The sequence below is a fragment of the Sardina pilchardus genome, chromosome 14 (genome assembly GCF_963854185.1).
Source record: "Sardina pilchardus chromosome 14, fSarPil1.1, whole genome shotgun sequence".
NCBI classification, from domain to species: Eukaryota; Metazoa; Chordata; class Actinopteri; order Clupeiformes; family Clupeidae; genus Sardina; species Sardina pilchardus.
The window spans coordinates 11,360,002-11,378,189 of NC_085007.1; the positions used below are offsets into that span (position 1 = coordinate 11,360,002).

The 18,188-nt window shown below is 44.6% G+C and overlaps 1 protein-coding gene across 1 annotated transcript; it reads right to left on the reverse strand.

Annotated features, from left to right (window-relative positions):
* Positions 1-134: 134 nt before the first annotated feature.
* On the reverse strand, positions 135-17,889 carry LOC134101309 (huntingtin-interacting protein 1-related protein-like). Its single transcript, XM_062554910.1, has 33 exons — positions 17,414-17,889; positions 16,918-16,981; positions 16,532-16,674; positions 16,117-16,173; positions 15,861-15,941; positions 15,484-15,560; positions 15,260-15,321; positions 14,777-14,917; positions 14,366-14,423; positions 13,831-13,906; positions 13,424-13,549; positions 13,255-13,307; positions 12,708-12,780; positions 12,328-12,505; positions 11,690-11,778; positions 11,196-11,312; positions 10,140-10,241; positions 8,930-9,124; positions 7,887-7,997; positions 6,899-7,093; positions 5,454-5,688; positions 4,915-5,022; positions 4,497-4,633; positions 4,108-4,218; positions 3,944-4,002; positions 3,748-3,778; positions 3,565-3,627; positions 2,731-2,831; positions 2,363-2,468; positions 2,117-2,240; positions 1,839-1,900; positions 902-1,537; positions 135-684 (listed from the first exon to the last, which is right to left on the reverse strand). The coding sequence occupies exons 1-33, from the start codon at positions 17,495-17,497 to the stop codon at positions 667-669; spliced, it is 3,873 nt and encodes a 1,290-aa protein (XP_062410894.1). The 5' UTR covers positions 17,498-17,889; the 3' UTR covers positions 135-666.
* Positions 17,890-18,188: the final 299 nt, after the last annotated feature.

Here is an 18,188-nt window from a genome sequence, read left to right on the forward strand (position 1 = left end):
ATAGATGACGAGGGTATATTTGTGTTCTCTTTACAATAATAAAGTTAATGCGTAAAAACGTTAAAACAGAATGCTTTACGTTCTCTTTTTTTATTTTTTTATTTTTTTTTATTATTGTACTATCATAATTTATTTATTTATTTATTTATTTTGGGGGGGCTATGGGGTGCACAGACATGAAATAACCATTACAATCCTTTAATGAGGCATTTTGGCAAATAAGTCTTGATACAGAGATCTGGACATAGTGTGAAAGAAGCATTTGTGTCTCAGAAAGCATATTAACAAAATACTCAAAAATAATCATTCTTAAACATGACATATTTCGACATTTTCCATTATTTCCATTATTTACGGTTGAAATATGTTCATGAAATATTTGTATCTATTTTCAGTATTAAACAAAGTGGAAAATGTATAAAATAAATAGCACATAGTCATAAAAGTGCCTTATATACATGGGAATGTAAAATATGATTTGGCATCCACACTGACAACCCTGATGAAGTGTCAGAGATCTGTGTTGCTTCATGGCCAAAGCCCTAGTGGGATAAAGAGGGGAAATCCTGTTTTTTGTGTGTGTTTTGAGTGATACATTCACACTCAGAGAGAGCATTCAGTCTGCCTTCAAACTCAGCACCCCTTCATCTTCAAATATCCAGGATATCAGGTCTGTGACCGAAACTGCAAAACAATCCAGACAAAAAAACAAAGTTGAAGTACTTGAGCACTAACATAAAACAAACATAAAACAAACAAAAATGTGTTGTATAACAAGGGACATACAGTACAATAATGAGAAACTGTACAAGCTAGCTTATACATAACATAACATAAACATAAAAAATGCTTGTATTGATTCATAATGAATACAGTGAACAATAAGCCAAAGATGTCTTACGGCACTCTTCAGTAGTGTCCCAGACTTCTGGAAGATGTTGGGTTTCTTGCTGGTCTTCGGGGGTTCAGCCGAGGAGGGCTCTGGGGTGGGGGCCCTGTTGGGACTGGGTGCCCTGTTGGGACTGGGAGCCGGCATAAAAGGGTTGCTTGTAGGAGCTGGGCCAAAAGGGTTGCTGTTGCCGTAGGACTGGGGACCAACGGTGGGAGCCATGGGGAACGAGCTACTGGTTCCGTAGGATGAGGGAACAGTGGTGGGAGCCATGGGGAAAGAGGTACTGGTTCCGTAGGATGAGGGAACAGTGGTAGGAGCTGGGGGGAAAGAGCTACTGGTTCCGTAGGATGAGGGAACAGTAGTGGGAGCTGGGGGGAAAGAGCTACTGGTTCCGTAGGATGAGGGAACAGTAGTGGGAGCTGGGGGGAAAGAGCTACTGTTGTTATAGGTATCGGGGACGAACAGTGTGGGGGGAGGGGGAGGGGGTAAGTCAGCAAAGTCGTCCATATTCGGCAAAGTCGGCATAGTCGGCCTAGTCGGCCCTGCTTCGGTGGGAGAACCAGAGATGTCGTAGTGTTTCTTCCTGAGCTCCCCGAGACGCACACGCTCTTTGGACAGCTGAGACTCCAGCTCTAGTACACGCACCTATCACACACACACACACACACACACACACACACACACACACACACACACACACACACACACACACACACACACACACACACACACACACACACACACACACACACACACACACACACACACACACACACACACCACACACACACACACACACACACACACACACACACAATAAAGTGTAAACATTTGCTCATCATAAAAACTTTCATGCCATTAGCTCAGGATGGAACCATAGGACAGGTATGTGACTGCAGGGTGTTGGGTGCTTGGCCTACATCCAGCTAAGCTAAAGGACACAGACCTGAGTATTCATCTCTTCAGTCTTCAGCTTGATCAGGGACACTCCAGAGAAGTCCATGACATCTGCAAAGACAGGAGAACAAGGTTAGATATGTCTTAGACAGATTACTGCCGTTACAACACTGACAATTATAGTCTTGCTCTAGTTAGAACAATGCCAATTAGAACAGTTCAAGCCAAATACAGCCTCAGTAGCATGGCCAAGTAGCTTTAGTGTTCCCTGGCCAAGCCAAGCTAGTTCCTGTTTAACCCAGACAAGCTCCCTCATTTCTTTCTCACCCGTCTCATCAATCTTCATCTGGCCTGATTTGGTGGAGGTCACCACAGCCGCCGCCATGTCGGTCACATGACGAGAGGCCTGCTGCAGCCGTTGCAGCTTCTTGTTATTGCGATCCGCCTTCACCTGTCAAAGCAAGCCACATGTCTCATGTCACACGACAGTACTTGAACTAGAGAGAGAGAGGTCAGAGATCAAATGTCAGAGGTCATCATGGCCGTGCGGGGTCAGTGGCTGGGGTCACCTACCTTAGAGGCGGCGACGAGCTGGGCCGTGCTGGCGGCGATCTCGTGGGAGCAGACGATCACCTCCTCGTACTTGCCTTTGTCTAACGCGATCCTGTCAGCAGAGTCACTAAGGAGAGCAGGTGAAATATTTATTGTATGTGTGTAATGTCTGTACAATATATTGGCATTGTCTATTTCCTGTATTGCTAGAGTGACACCTTGTTTGTGTGAACATACTGTATTTGGTGAATGACATTCCATTCTAATTCTGATAAAAAATCCAGTTCTGATAAACACTTGTCTACACACAGGTGGGCGGGCGCAGGTGCGCACACACGCACAGACACACACACACACACACCCACACACACACACACACACACACTTACAGCAGTTGCGTGGCTCCCCATCCCACTGCCTTAGATGCAGAGATGAGGCCTTCTGTCCAGTTGGAATTCTTGGCGTAGAACTCTTTCACAGACGCGGCTCCCTAGGCAGAAGAAGGGTCAAAGGTCATCACATCCTCGCATTACACTGACCGCACTGACCCTCAGATCGTTCCAGCCTTGCTTCCTGTTTCCTGTTTTGTGGCTAGCATGAGTACTGCTCCTTGGGGCATTGGTCCGATTTGAAACGTGAAAAATTGAAAACTCTTTAAACTACTCACTGCATGAAAGTGTGTGTAGTAAATTCACTTGATCATATATATACCCTAACACAATCCACAAATTTGCAGTTCAACACGAACAAATTCTTTGTGGGGCATTCAAGGGGAATGACTTGTCGGTCTTTAGAATATTTATTAGGTCTCTGTCTGCACATCAGCATGGGAAGTCACACTCCCTCCCCACAGCCCTGAGACATCTCGCACATGTTCGGAATAGCAACACGGCGAGCGTCTGGCAGGGCAAAGAGACGTGCGTTTCACCACATCCACAGGGGGCTCACCTCTCCGCAGCGCTGTGCATTCACTTAATTCATGGTATTGTATTAGTATGATGAAACTGCCCTGAAACCACTATAACTGTGTATAATTAATCATGTCACTATTTTTTTGTCAGTCACGCTTACACCCCAATTTCAACAACCATTTTTTTTTTTTTTTTTTTTTTTTAAAGGAAGATAACTTTGTCCTATGCCATATTTGCTATCTAGTACCATTGATATCTCTGATTTTAGTTTGTATTAATATAAGACACTCTTTATACGGGTTTAAGACTTACTCTTCCACTCTCCACAATGTCTTTCTGGAGGATTGTCGCTGATGTGACCAACATGTGCACAGCCTATGAGAGAGAGGAGAGAAGGGATATGAGACCATCTGATTGCTTGGAGCCATTGATCATTATTGATTGATCACTATCATTATCACTATCATTGATGTTTTTCACAGTATCTCAATTTACCTTCATGAGGTCCGAACAGGAATTGATGATGCTGTTGGGAGAGAGATAAATCTTTTATGAGCTCAGAATATGTAATGGGACAGGGGCTTATTCAATTACATACATGTTAGGTATACGGGTGTATTGAATGAGACTGACTGACTGACTGACTGACTGAATGGGTGTACTGAATGCAATTTCTTCATTCATGACTGACCTTGAGTTGACTTCTAGCTTTACTCCAGGTGCGCCACTCTTGGTGGTGTTCAATATTTCCTATAGACACACAGACCGATTTCATTATTTCATAATCAAACTGGTTCAGTGATAATAACTGTGTATCAGTTTCATTCATGCTGGCTGTTTAGAGTCAAAGCATACACTCATTTTCAGCACAGCCTCCTCAATGGCGGCGGAAGTAGCAGTCATCTCCTGGTCTACAATATCTCCCAACTCTTTCTTCTTGACATCCAGGCTTTTAGGCCGCAGGTCCTAAACAGAGAGAGGAGTTGGTAAAGTACTCTGGCTAAACATCCACCACACAAGCTATTACAATGCATACACGTCAGCAAAAACTTGTAAGTAAAACATACTCCTATTTATTTAACACATAACCATGATGCCGACTTGCTCGACTATGACACAGTTCTGTAAATTACACACCTTGAAATCTAAATATCTGAGTTACACCCAGACCTGCAAATCTTCACTTGTGATTAGCCCACATATTAGCCCCTGGTAAAGAATATATGAATCGTCTCTGTATTCACCTGTCCTAAGGTGAGGATGCGCTGGATGACGTAGCGGATGGCGGAGGGCTCGGCCCCCGGGAGTGTGGGCTGCAGCTTCAGCTCCTTCAGGTACTGCAGGCAGCGGGTGGCGCAATCCCTGCAGTTCTCATTCATACCTGCAAGGGGCAGGAGAAAAAGCCTTATTCGAGCATCACTGCAACACAGAACAGTATGGTCAGATACATATCAGTGATATCAAATGATACACAACAGTCAATACTATATTTATGTAAGTATGTAGCTTGTTGGTTTAAAGTGTGCTGTTTACTGTTTATGTACAACGTCTAAGTAGTGTGCTACTTTTGTGGATTTTATGCATGAGGTACGTCTGGTCTCGGGAATGAGTGTGTGTGTGTGTGTGTGTGTGTGTGTGTGTGTGTGTAGTATGTGTGCATACGGTCAGCTTGGTCCACAGGAGCAGAGTGTGCTGTGGCTGCTCCATTGACAATGGTGTCCGAAGCCATGTGAGAAAACTGGGTAACAGCTCGCAGCAAACCACTGGCATCTACACACATATGGAAGGCATTGTAAATAATTACACACACACACACACATATTCACACACCCAAACACACCCAAAAACACACACACACATAAACACAACCACAAATTTAACTACAGTAATTTCCCTCATATAAGCCGCATTGTGTATAAGCCCCAGGACAGTGTTTTATGCAAGTTAAAAGAAACAAAACCATATTAACACTACAGTATATTAACTGTCCCCCTGTATTAACTTCATAGCGGAAGAAATTTTGCAAAATCAATGTATAAGCCCCGGCTAATAGTCTGGAAATTACGGTAACAAACCTTCACATCATTCTTCAAGTCTCCTCTATTGTCATGAAGATGTCTAACTCACATACACATAAAAATATATATTTCATCATATCTCTAAAATGAAAAAGAATACTCGTCAGAAGTCTTGAAACCTACCGTCCTTGTTGCGGAGGTAGCCGGCGTGACTTTGCTGCATCTTGTCGATGGAGCGCAGCGTGGTCTCGGCCCGGTTGATCAGGTAGTCTGGCGAGCAGGTGCTGCGCACGTGCAGAGGGTCGTCCACCTTGGCCAGCGCGTCCAGCACGATGCCCTCGGCCTCCACCACCGCACACTGCAGCAGGGCAAACTGCTCGTCCTGCAGCTTCTGCTTCAGGCTAGCTTCACGGCTAGCCTACACATACATCACACACACACACACACACACACACACAGACACAGACACAGACACAGACACAGACACAGACACAGACACAGACACAGACACAGACACAGACACAGACACAGACACACACACAGACACACAGACACACAGACACACAGACACACAGACACACACACACACACACACACACACACACACACACACACACACACACACACACGAAAATGTTAACACAAAAGTTCAGACACCTGTGTGGCAAGTACAGCTCTGGAGAATATTAAACACATACTTGAGACAGCTGCATATTTTACTGATGTCATCCTACGGTTGCCGTGTGACATTTGAATGAGTTGACGGACATATTCAAATTTGCAGTGGTCTCTCGATTTTTAATATGACCGTCAACTCATTCAAATGTCACTCAGCAGCAACAGGATGACATCATAAAAATGTGCAGTGGTCTCTCCAGAGCTTTATATGCCACTATGTATCTATCCACTGCTTAGGCAAACTTTCATCTGTAGCAGATGCTGAGCTGTTGTAATCCCTGCTGATGTTAATGTGAGTGTGTTTGCTTGAGTGTATGTGTTTGTGAATATGTTTGTCTGTTTATGTGAGTGTGTGTATATTTGTGTGAGTGTGTGTATATTTCTGTGAGTGTGTGTGTGTGTGTGTGTGTGAGAGAGTAACTAACTGTGAGTATTAGTGTGTGTGTGTGTGTGTATTTGTGTGAGTCTGTGTATATTTGTGTGAGAGTGTAGGAGAGTGACTAACTGTGAGTATGTGTGTGTATGTGTATGTGAATTTGTGTATATTTGTGTGAGTGTGTGTCGACGGATAATTGCGGCGCGAATAAGGGGACCAGACTGGACCTGAGCTATGAGAATATTGCAATTTAAGTAGCGACTATAGTTACGCGGAGATAGCAAGTTGGGCAAGGTCGCTGGCCGGGGTCCTGAAGTGCCCCGCTGGATCACACCAAACAGGCCGTGCTGGCAGCATTTGGTAAGATCTCTGTGAGCACCCCCGTCGTAAGTGAGACAGGAGGGAAATAGGAGGCGAACAGGAGGCGAACGGGGAGGTGGTGGGTTGCGAGCGAGAACAAATGCTACAGTAGCACCGGCAGGTGGGCCTTGACTAAGCAATCAGTTTCATAGGAAGCGAAGGCGTGGCAAAGTTTCGTCACGTTCCTCTCGAACTTCCGTTTGCAACGACATACCGTGTCGTGCAACTGTTGCTGAAGCGCTGCGATCTCCCTCTGGCTGCGGTCCCTGTCCTGCTGCAGGCTGGAGTGCTGCAGAGCTCCACTCTGCTGCAGCTGGGCGATCTGGGCCTCCTGCTCCATCACAGACCTCCTCAGCTGATCACGCTCCGCCTGCAGGCCCTGCAGCATGCCGTTCATCTGCTCACTGGCCTGCAGAGAGACAGGGAGAGACACACACATTTTAGAAGAGTACACACACACATTGGAGGAATGCACACACAGACGACATGTAGCATGCTGTTCATCTGCTCACCGACCTGAGTGAGTGATACACACACACACACACACACACTTCAAAAGAATACACAGACACACACACTTCAAAAGAAAACACACACACACACACACACACACACACACACACAACATGCAGCATGCTGTTGATCTGTGCACTGGCCTAAAGAAAGAGTGACACACACACACACTTCAGAAGAAAACACACACACACACACACACACACACACACACACACTTAAGAGGAACACATGCATACACAACCTGCACCGTGCTGTTCATCTGCGGAGCGGCCTGAAGAGAGACACACACACTTAAGAGCTGAGAGATAGAACACAACACACACGGGCCCTGCAGCGTGCCATTCATCTACCCACTGGAGCAGGTGAAGACACACACACTTACTGTAGCATGCATACTCTATTACTCTGAAGCACTCTCCAGCCTGTGTAAAACAGATGCACAAGTATCTTCTATTCAAAATAAGCACACACACACACACACACACACACACACACACACACACACACACACACACACACACACACACACACACACACACACACACACACACACACACACACACACACACACACACACACACACACACACACACACACACACACACACACACACACACACACACACACACACACAAAAGGGCAGACCCTCCAGCCTGCGATTAAACTGAATGAAAAGAGAAGCTCACCGTTTCTTTATACTGCAACGCTCCTTGAGCCCGGTTCGCCTCCATAATCCTCTCCTCCAGCTCCCTCTTCAGCCGCTCAATCTCACGCCTCTGTTCCTCCTCACGACGCTCCTGACATACACAAACAAAAACACAAAAACAAACACACACACAAACTCTGTTAGGTTACATAGCAGGACCAGGCATTGTACAGGAAACTGTGGACAGAACACAGAAGATAGAGAGCGAAGCTGAAAATAAACCCTGAAAATATAAAGTCTATGTGCCACATCTGTGTGCCATAGCTGTAATTAACCTCTACTGTCATCGTTCACCGTCTAACCAGCAGGCCGCACCAGGCACCTAACTGAAGTATTCCGTTCGCAGAGTGTATGCTGCAACCATTAGCTTTCCACTATCAAATCAATGACACTGGCAACGGCAGACACGATAGTGGCACGTACATTCAGAAAAAAATGAGACAGTCTTGTAAAACTTTTTACATTCCGTGAACAAAACGCTTCAACTGTGTGCCCACTGTAGCCCGGCTATTAGTCTTAAAGGATAACAAAAAAACGTATTCACAGCACTCTACTGTGCAGCACTTGTACTTCAGCGACCTAGTGAGATTATGTGAGGGGCAAGTTGGTTGTACAGGGCCTCTGTGAGGTATGTATGAGACTGTGAGGTTCCACAGTGCGTGCAGACAGAGAGGTATGCTAATGCTACCATTTAGAGAGATGCTACCGGGGGATTACCATCCTCACAACAGAGGGAAGGAATGTTACGACCACATGATGATACTTATGACGGCCTCCTGTCTTGTGCGAGAGTGCCTGTGTCTTTAAGTATGTAAGAGCCTCTTTATTGTCTATAAGTGAATATTTTCTTGGGTTAGAGGGAGCATGGGAAAAAGAAAAAAACATCTATAAACATTTAAATACATATGCTAAGCTGTTACTATCAGGTAGTGACAGTCTGTTCTTCCTTGTTTATCACACATATAGCAGTGGGAATGTATTGTGTGTGTGTGTGTGTGTGTGTGTGTAAGTGTGGAGACGGACTTTGTCCAGGAGCTGTTGCTGCAGCGCTGCGATGTCCCTCTGGCTGCGGTCCCTGTCCTGCTGCAGGCTGGAGTGCTGCAGAGCTCCACTCTGCTGCAGCTGGGCGATCTGGGCCTCCTGCTCCATCACAGACCTCCTCAGCTGATCACGCTCCGCCTGCAGGCCCTGCAGCATGCCGTTCATCTGCTCACTGGCCTGCAGAGAGAAATGCACACACACACACTTTAGAGGAATACACACACATACACACACAACATACAGCTTGCTGTTCATCTGCTAATGGGCCTGCAGAGAGAGGGAGAGAGAGAGAGAGAGAGAGAGAGACACACACACACACACACACGCTTCACACAGGGGTACACACACTCATACACACACAATTAAGAGGAATACACACACACACACACACAACATGCAGCATGCCGTTCATCTGCTCACTGGCTTAGAGAGAGAGAGAGAGAGAGAAAGACACACACACACACACACACACACTTTAAAAGGATACACACACACAATTAAGAGGAGTACATTCATACACGCACTTCAGAGGAATAGACACACAAACGACATGCAGCATGCTGCTCATCAGTCTGATGAGAGAGACACACGTGTGCATACACACTCTACGGATCAATACACACAGGCCCTGCAGCATGCTTTTCCTGGCCTGGAGAGAGACACACACACACACACACACACTTAAGAGGAACACATGCATACACGACCTGCATCATGTTGCTGATCTCCACACCGGCCTGAAGAGAGAAACATGCACACGCATACTCTTAACAAGAACACACACACTCACACACATAGGCCAGGGAACTGCTGTTCAATTGCTAGGAATTGCTAGTCTAGAGTCCCTTATCAATATGCTATAGTATTCACATTGCATATCACAAAGTGCAAGCACAAAGTACTCTCACATGCTCCTACACAAACCATTAAATCACTTTAATCGTGTGTGTGTGTGTGTGTGTGTGTGTGTGTGTGTGTGAGAGAGAGAGTGACAGAAAGAGAGCGAGTTAGAGGGAGTAGTGTACTGTAGAATAGTGTGATTGTGTGTGTGTGAGAGTGACAGCTAGAGAAAAGAGAGAGGAGTAGTGTAGCACAGTGTGAGTGTGTGTGTGTGTGTGTGTGTGTGTGTGTGTGTGTGTGTGTGTGTGTGTGTGTGTGTGTGTGTGTGTGTGTGATGAGGGGGAACACCTGCCTGCTCTTTGTTGTGGAGGGTGCTGTTGACCTGCGCCATCTGAGCTCTGCTGCTGTCCAGCTCCCTCCTCAGGCGGTCCATCTCCAGCTGCTGACTCTGCAGCTGAGGGCAGCAAGGACACGGACAGAGTGATCACCCTCATATTCATCATCATCATCATCATCATCATAAACATCTTCCTCATCACCATCATAGTCATCATTATTGTTGTCGTCATCATCATCATGATGATCACTATCATCGTCACCATAGTCATCGTTATCAATTTCAGACTTCACAGAAAGAAGGAAATGGAAAAGATGCAGACTGGTTTCTGTTCTGGTATGGAGAGGACTTAGAATTAGTTAGAATTTATTTAGGGATAAGACTATGGGAATATGATACAAAGAGGAGGATATTTTGTGCTATTTGGTGACTAAGTGGAACACCAATCAAAACAGGGTAAGAATGTCACATGACTGGGTGAGAGAATCATGAAGACATAGTAAAAACAACACACTTAGCTAAAAGGGAGCTATAGGCTCACTAGTGTAACCCTCTTCCAGAGAATTATGCTAAGCTAGGCTAATAGTATCAGACTGGGTTATTATATGTGGGTGTGTATCCTCGTATCTAACTCTGGGGTAGATGGTAGATAACGGCCTACTGGTTAGGGCTGGGTTTGAAACCGAAGGGTGGCCGGTTTGATCCCCGACCAGTAGGGAAAATGTGGGTGGGGAAAGTGGTTGAGCACTCCTCTCCTATGCACTCATCCACAGCTGAAGTGCCCTTAAGAAAGACACCTGAGTCACTGTAGCAGGCGGCTCACTGCTCCGGGTTAGTGTGTGCTTCACCTCACTGTGTGCTCACTGTGTGCTCTGTGTGTTTGCATTAATCCCATCCGTGAATTAGTGAAGAGACCAAATTCCCCTCATGAGATCAAAAGAGTATCTATCTATCTATCTATCTATAAGCTAATTTTCCCTAAAGTTGCGGTGTTTCTTTAAGGTGCAATGAGATCAGGTGATGGGCTCCTAGGAACAGGGGAGATAGAGGGTTTATGCCACAGTGGCGCACCTGGGAGCTTTTCCCCATCCTCTCTCTCTCCAGGTCCTCTGCCAGCTGCCGTCTGCCCTTCACCAGCTCCTCCTTGGCCTCCTGCATACCGGACAGCTGCTTCACTGTCTCTGCATTCTGCAGAAAAAAAACAAACAGACACACACAGAGAGAGAGAGAGAGAGAGAGGGAGGGATAGAGAGAGAGAGAGAGAGAGAGAGACACACACCTCATGTGTTATATATACATATTTACAATTCAAATACAGCTATCACACATGCATAGATGCAAATATATGCACATAAAAACTCTGAATTGCAAAACATATTGTACACATTCACATTCTCCTTGAGGACACGCATGTCCAAATCACACACACACGCACACACACACACACACACACACACACACACACACACACACACACACACACACACACACACACACACACACACACACTCAAAAGTCTCTGACATAGCAAGCTCCAGATGGCTACAGTGGTTGAGGTCCAGCACCTTTCTCATGAGGTCTGCGTGTCTGGACACCAAATCTGCGTGCTTCTCCTTCAGCTTGGAGAAGTGCATCTGTGCAGCCTGGGCTCGACCTGCAGGTGGGTTAGACAAAGAGGACACTGTGGTCAGTGTGGTCGAGGCTTTAACAGTCTCAAATACCCAACACCTTACATCAGTTCTGGTACTACCACACCTGTCTGAACATATAATTGCTGAGCTTTTGTATGTGTAAAAAATGTGAGTATATTCAGGAATATGCACTTGCATCATGTGGACATGTGCACATCAAATGCGTGAATCTGTGCAGTATATCATGTGGTGTGCATATTATATGTTTGTGCCGATATCCGCATATGTGTCTACATGTACAATATATTTGTATGCATATGTGTCTGCCTGTGTAGCCTACATATTTGTGCATTTACATCTGTGTTTGTATATTGTATTAAAGTATGTGTATATATTTGTATGCATGTGTCTACCTATATATTATAATTGTAATCATGTAATGTGTCTGCCTTCATATTACATGTATATGCATATGTGTCTGTATATATTTGTATGCGTATGTGTCTGTATATATTTGTATGCATATGCATTTGCGCTGTATTGTAAGCACATGTTGCAAGCTAAGCACTTACTCCCCGCCTCCTCTACAGCGGCAAACTGGGTGGCGTGGCCAGTGGCTCGCAGCATATCCACCTCCATGCGCATCTGCTCGCGCTCCACTAGCGCCACTTGCTTCTGGTCACGCTGCTCCACCAGCTCGGCCTCCAGCTGACGCACCTGCGTCTGCAGCTGGGCGACGCTGCGCTGAGCCTGCAGGGGGCGACAGAGTGTCGAGAATCAGGCAGGTGTGAGGAATGAAGAAATGAACGAATAAATAAATAAATGGCTATATTTAGGTGGTGTACTTTAGCACTTTAGTAGTGTCCATACACACATACTGTTCACACACTAACTAACACACACACACACACACACACACACACACACACACACACACACACACACACTTTACCTCAGCTTTGAGCGAATGCAGCTCTGGTTTTATAGCCTCCAGCTGTTTCCTCAGGGTCTCCACCTCTGGTTCTCTGTGTGGGGAAATACAGGGCTTACAGGTACAGCTTGTCACTATGATCATACACAACTCAGTTTTATCACTCAAACAGATTAGCAAACTCATTGCTGTCTTTTATGCGCTGGCAGAAATCCATATAGTACATTTATTATACCGCTTTTTGGAATGTTGTAGAAAGTTCTATTACCGGTAACATGAACGGGCCTTCAGGAGGTCAGATATACAAGAGATAATGTATTGTCTGCCGGTAATTATCAGAAAATAAGTCCCTTCATGTCGGAGTCCCGTTTGCCCTGTCCAGACTTATTTTCCAATAACGACCGGTGGACAATATATTATCCCTTAGATATTATGAGGCTACTCTTACTGAGGCAGATCCCTAGGCCCTGGGGTTGTCTGGATTGCCAGTGATCCATGTATCTGTGATACTGTGCAGTTCACCTTCATTTTATAAACAGAGTGAAATACAGAAGATGAGAGGGCTTACCTTATTTCAAATCCATCTTCGGAGGGTTCAGGATATTGATTGTATGCATAGGACTGTAAAATGCGGTGAAAAAAAACCCACCTGATTATAAAACTTTCCAAAACATGATATCATTCTCATATTTTATTAGCTGAAGAATACATCACTATGGTTACTGGCGCTCGCTCACCATTGGGTAACCCATGGCCGGCCCCTCACTCCACGCAGGCTGCTCCTCTGCCACCTCCGGCTGAGTGACCACCACCGGCTTCACATGCTCCGCCAACGCAGCTGCACGCAGGAAGTTTGGAGGGGACTGGATGCACATACAGACACAGACACAGACACACACACACACACACATACACAGACACAGACACAGACACAGACACAGACACAGACACACACACACACACACACACACACACACACACACACACACACACACACACACACACACACAAAATTGAGACGTTATGTCTTGTTTCTATTTTGCAATGTGAAGTTTGTCATTTACAGAAATGTTGTGGTAATACTGGTGATGTAAGTGAATATATTACATTTCTTGTTAAGCATTCCAAAACAGCAATCTATTACCTCTGGTAATTCAGGAATCTCAATGATCTTTCTGAAGAACTCAATGTCCCGGGCTCTCTGGAAGAAGGCTGTCAATCTGAAATGCAAAGGAGAAGAGATTTATCAACATGGATCAGATGGGGCGAAAGGTCACAGATTAAAGAGGAACAATGCAGGATTGGCGATTTCATCTCTGGTTTCGGTTTCGTTTTTCGTTTTCACTCGTTTTATGCTTGCATATTTCTCTGCAGAGCCTCCCCGACAGCTTTAGCGTGTATATTTATACATACATATATATATAAATATATAAATTGCAAGCGTGGTTCTTCTTGTTGTTTACGCGTCTCTGACTTCCAGATGTAAACAGCAGACGATCGTTCATCAGAAAGTTGCAAGGTTGTAATAGCGGATAGGGACACTAGGGGCGGGAGGAAATGTGACTGTATACGATAAAACTGGTCAGTCAAGCAAAACAACGATTTCTAAGCGATTTTATGACCATGAAAAAGTTGCATAGGGTCTCTTTAAACCAGGTGATAATTGAGGAAGTCCTTACGCATTGAACTGGTTACGGAATCGTTCCCGTTGATCCAGCAGTGAATCCACAGGTATTCCTGAAGACAATAGGAAACAAAAACACATTGGCCACCTCACATCTGAAGATACTGCTTCCCAAATGGCTTACACAGCATCTAAAGTAAACAGCATTCTCTGGTGTTTTATGTTTGTTCCAAGTAATCCGTAACCATGGTGCTACTGGCACTTTGCCAATTGAGCTAAACAGTTCCACTCATTTCAGAGTTACAGTTCAGATTAGTCATACCTCAAATTAATTTTATCCCATCAGATGGGCTCAGATCTTACTGTAACACTATATAGGCCCTTCCGCACTGCACACAGTACATCTAGAACAATCTAAGAAAAAAAAGGCAGACGCATAAAGAGCTGATCGAGGAGCTCCACTCACGGCTGTGGAGTTTGAAGAGCAGCTTGACCAGCAGGTGGTAGAGGGGACTGCAGTCCTGGATGACCAGCACCAGGGGGGCCAGACGACACTGGGCCACCACCGCAGACGGGCTGATCTCGTGGGTGTCCAGCTGCCCAAATGCTGATAGACAGAGAACACACAGAGCTCAGGTATAGATCGACACAATCATCAGTCACAAGATGAGATGGATAGTGGCAAGTGCATGTTGCTATAATTCATAGTAGATACAGTGAGGCACAGTGTATCCCATAGCATACAACACTATGCAAACATAGAAACAAATGCATTTGTTCATTTCCATACTACCTAAAACAGGAATGTTTATACATGCTACAATGAGAAGCACATACAGTAGGATACTATGTAAGCTACACTGCATACAAAGTCTGAGATGGATTTTGCCCAGAACAGCATGCTACTCTGCATACTCGGGCTTGACAAAAAAATAAAAAACACCCTCACCTGTTTCTTCGAGTTTCAGAGCTGCATCCATATAGTCTAGCACCTCGAGTGTCATCTCAAACCTGAGGAAGAAATCATCCAATAGTAGTTAGAAACACACACACACACACACACACACACACACACACACACACACACACACACACACACACACACACACACACACACACACACACACACACACACACACACACACACACACACACACGTTCCTATCTGCTTACACTCTGTTGATGTCAACGGCCATAGCTCTCTCCAGGACATCCTCTGAGGCCTCCAGTGTCACAGGGATGGTGGAGTGCTGAAAGGGAAATAAATTACAAGAATGATCTTATACATGCATCAGTATAACTATACAACATATAGGATATAAATGAGCGTTGGAGAAAGACATATGTGGATGAAAGGATTGATTGATTGATGGATGGATAATTAATTAATCGACAGACAGACAGATAGATAGATAGATAGATAGATAGATAGATAAAGAGAGAGAATGAGAAAGAGAGAGAGAGCTGCATGAGAGCACCTAGACACCAACGTGTGTTTGATGGTCATTGAACTAGATTAGCTGAAAGATGCAGCCTATCCAGTGGCTTACCTTTTTGTGGAATTCAATTTTGATGGCCAAGAACTTGACGTACAGTGCAACAATATGACCATATCGATCATGGAGGCTCCCCTGGGAGAAACACAGCCATACAACATCATAGCACCACAATAACTAATACAGCATTTCAGCATTTACATCACAGTACCATTCAATCAACTTGAGCTAACTTGCAAAAGTGTGTGTATATTTCTGTGATAGAGGAAAAGAGTCTCATAAGTGTGTCTTTCTAAGCACTTATACTCACCCACAGTGAGCCCATCTGTTTGATGCTTGGACAGTGCCCCCATGTGTCCCTTAAGGACTGTAAAATAACAACAACAAAAAACAGAGTTCCTGTAAGACTCAGGAACAGCATACATATTTATGATCATTCACCTTTATCATCAGCAAATCCCCAGCACAACAGAAACAGAGAACATTTTCCAACTAATGCCTGCATGGAGTGAGCAAAGAAACCATCTTTCACTATCAATGTGGCATGCCACCTGACCACAATCTTGGGCAGATGTCAAGAGAGAGATTGCAAGCTGAATGTTGAACAAAAATAACCAAAGAAACAGCCCTCCATTCTACTTATCTGGATAGATTAAACATCCTCTGTTACTAAAGGCTTGCTATAGAATTAAGGAAACGCCAGTAAGAGAGATGGTTATGCTTACATTGGGGTGCCCATCACGTAGGATTTTGTGCACCATGTGACAGTACTTCCAACTGAGGATGGCATTGCTGGACAAGGGCAGGCTCACTGCGTGTGACCAGAAGGTCACTGCACCACCCTCCTTGTGAGTGCCAAGGATGATGTCTAGTGTGGTTAGGGTTAAGGCATTTACAGTCAATCAAAAAATAAATCTGCTGCTGTTAATTAAGCCTTGACATCTTAATACAAACACCTGTTGTTAAAATCGTATTTTTATTTAATGTACATTGAATATGCTTTCCAAAACCTCAAGCTCCTGTGAGCATAAGGATGCATAAATAAATAAATAAATAACAACAATAGACATTCACATATATGATATGTTGCAATCATGGCACCAAAGGATACTGCGGGCATGTTTCTCCTTGAGGGACGTCTCTGAAGTGTTGATACATTTGGTGATGCTGTTCAACTACATCAGATCAGGTGAAGAAAGAGTTAGGATAACTTTAAAAGCAGATTCAAAATTTCACTCACAGGGTTGTTTACCTCAGATGGTCTCATTGATTGTCTTATACTATCTTGTTTGTTTAGAATGAGACAGAAATGAGACTGGTGAACCCAATACAACACAACAGACAAGAATCTCAAACAAGCTTAGTGAGTTTTAGTCTGGCATGAGGAAATGGCTCCTCCAAATATGAACACCTTCAGAATAGTGAACTCCCTGAGATTGTGCTCCATATGATCACAAAAGTGGATTTACACAGAAATGCCATGATAATGTAACCATGTCCAATCCATAAACACTTAAATTGGTGCGATGTATGGGAAATATACTGAACAACAGATGACAACAGTTCTACAACTTTTACGCATAGCTTACAAATATTGTATTGCTTACCTGTGATTTGACAAACTGCTCTTTGTCGGCAGCTAAAGCCTTCTCGGACTTTTCTTTTTCTTTTTCTTTAGACTTTGATGTCATTGCGGTATCCTGGTCCAATTAGCGAATCCTTCTGGTGCTGTGATGATCCCTTTGGAAAGGATTTTGTGTAGCCTACCTGTTCGTCTTCAACGTTCTGCTGATGCGCCAGGTGTCTGGGGTAAACTTAGCGTCACACTGACTCGCTCACGTAAGCACAGCAGCACACACACCTATACAACAGTTCAAGTTCACTCACTAGTCCGTCCAGAGTGACGGAGTGACGGAGTGAGGGAGTCAACAGCAAAAAAAGCGCACAAAGACGCGGTAGGCCTGTTTTACAAGACAATGCAAGATTATAAAATGCATATAAACATAAACAGGCCTAGCACACGGCCAAAATCCAGAAAGGTATTTCTTTATGTTCCTGTTACCTCCAGTGGGTGTGAATACGTTTTAACTGACTGAAGTGTGGTATCGGGGTGCGGGAGGATCACCAGTAACCCATTAGTGTTTTAGGGGTGGAACTACGCAGGGCGTAGGTGGGGAGGGGTCCCTGTGTTTACTTTCACCTGTGAACAAGCGAAACTGCATCCAAACGTCTCCGATTGAAACAACTGAAATCCAAACGTTTTTTTTTAAAGAAATCAATTAGAAGACAGGTTTCTGCACCGGGTGCACCACATGTCCCTGTCATATAGGCTAAAAATGTCACCAATGAAAAAAATTACATAAGATAAAATAAACTGCTTCC

Coding starts and splice junctions, on each gene's coding strand:
- LOC134101309 (XM_062554910.1), bottom strand. CDS start 17,497: ATGACATCAAAGTCTAAAGAAAAAGAAAAAGAAAAGTCCGAGAAGGCT. Junction 14,918..15,259: donor TCTGAAACTCGAAGAAACAG/GTGAGGGTGTTT, acceptor TCTGTCTATCAG/CATTTGGGCAGCTGGACACC. Junction 2,241..2,362: donor AGCTCGTCGCCGCCTCTAAG/GTAGGTGACCCC, acceptor TTGCTTTGACAG/GTGAAGGCGGATCGCAATAA.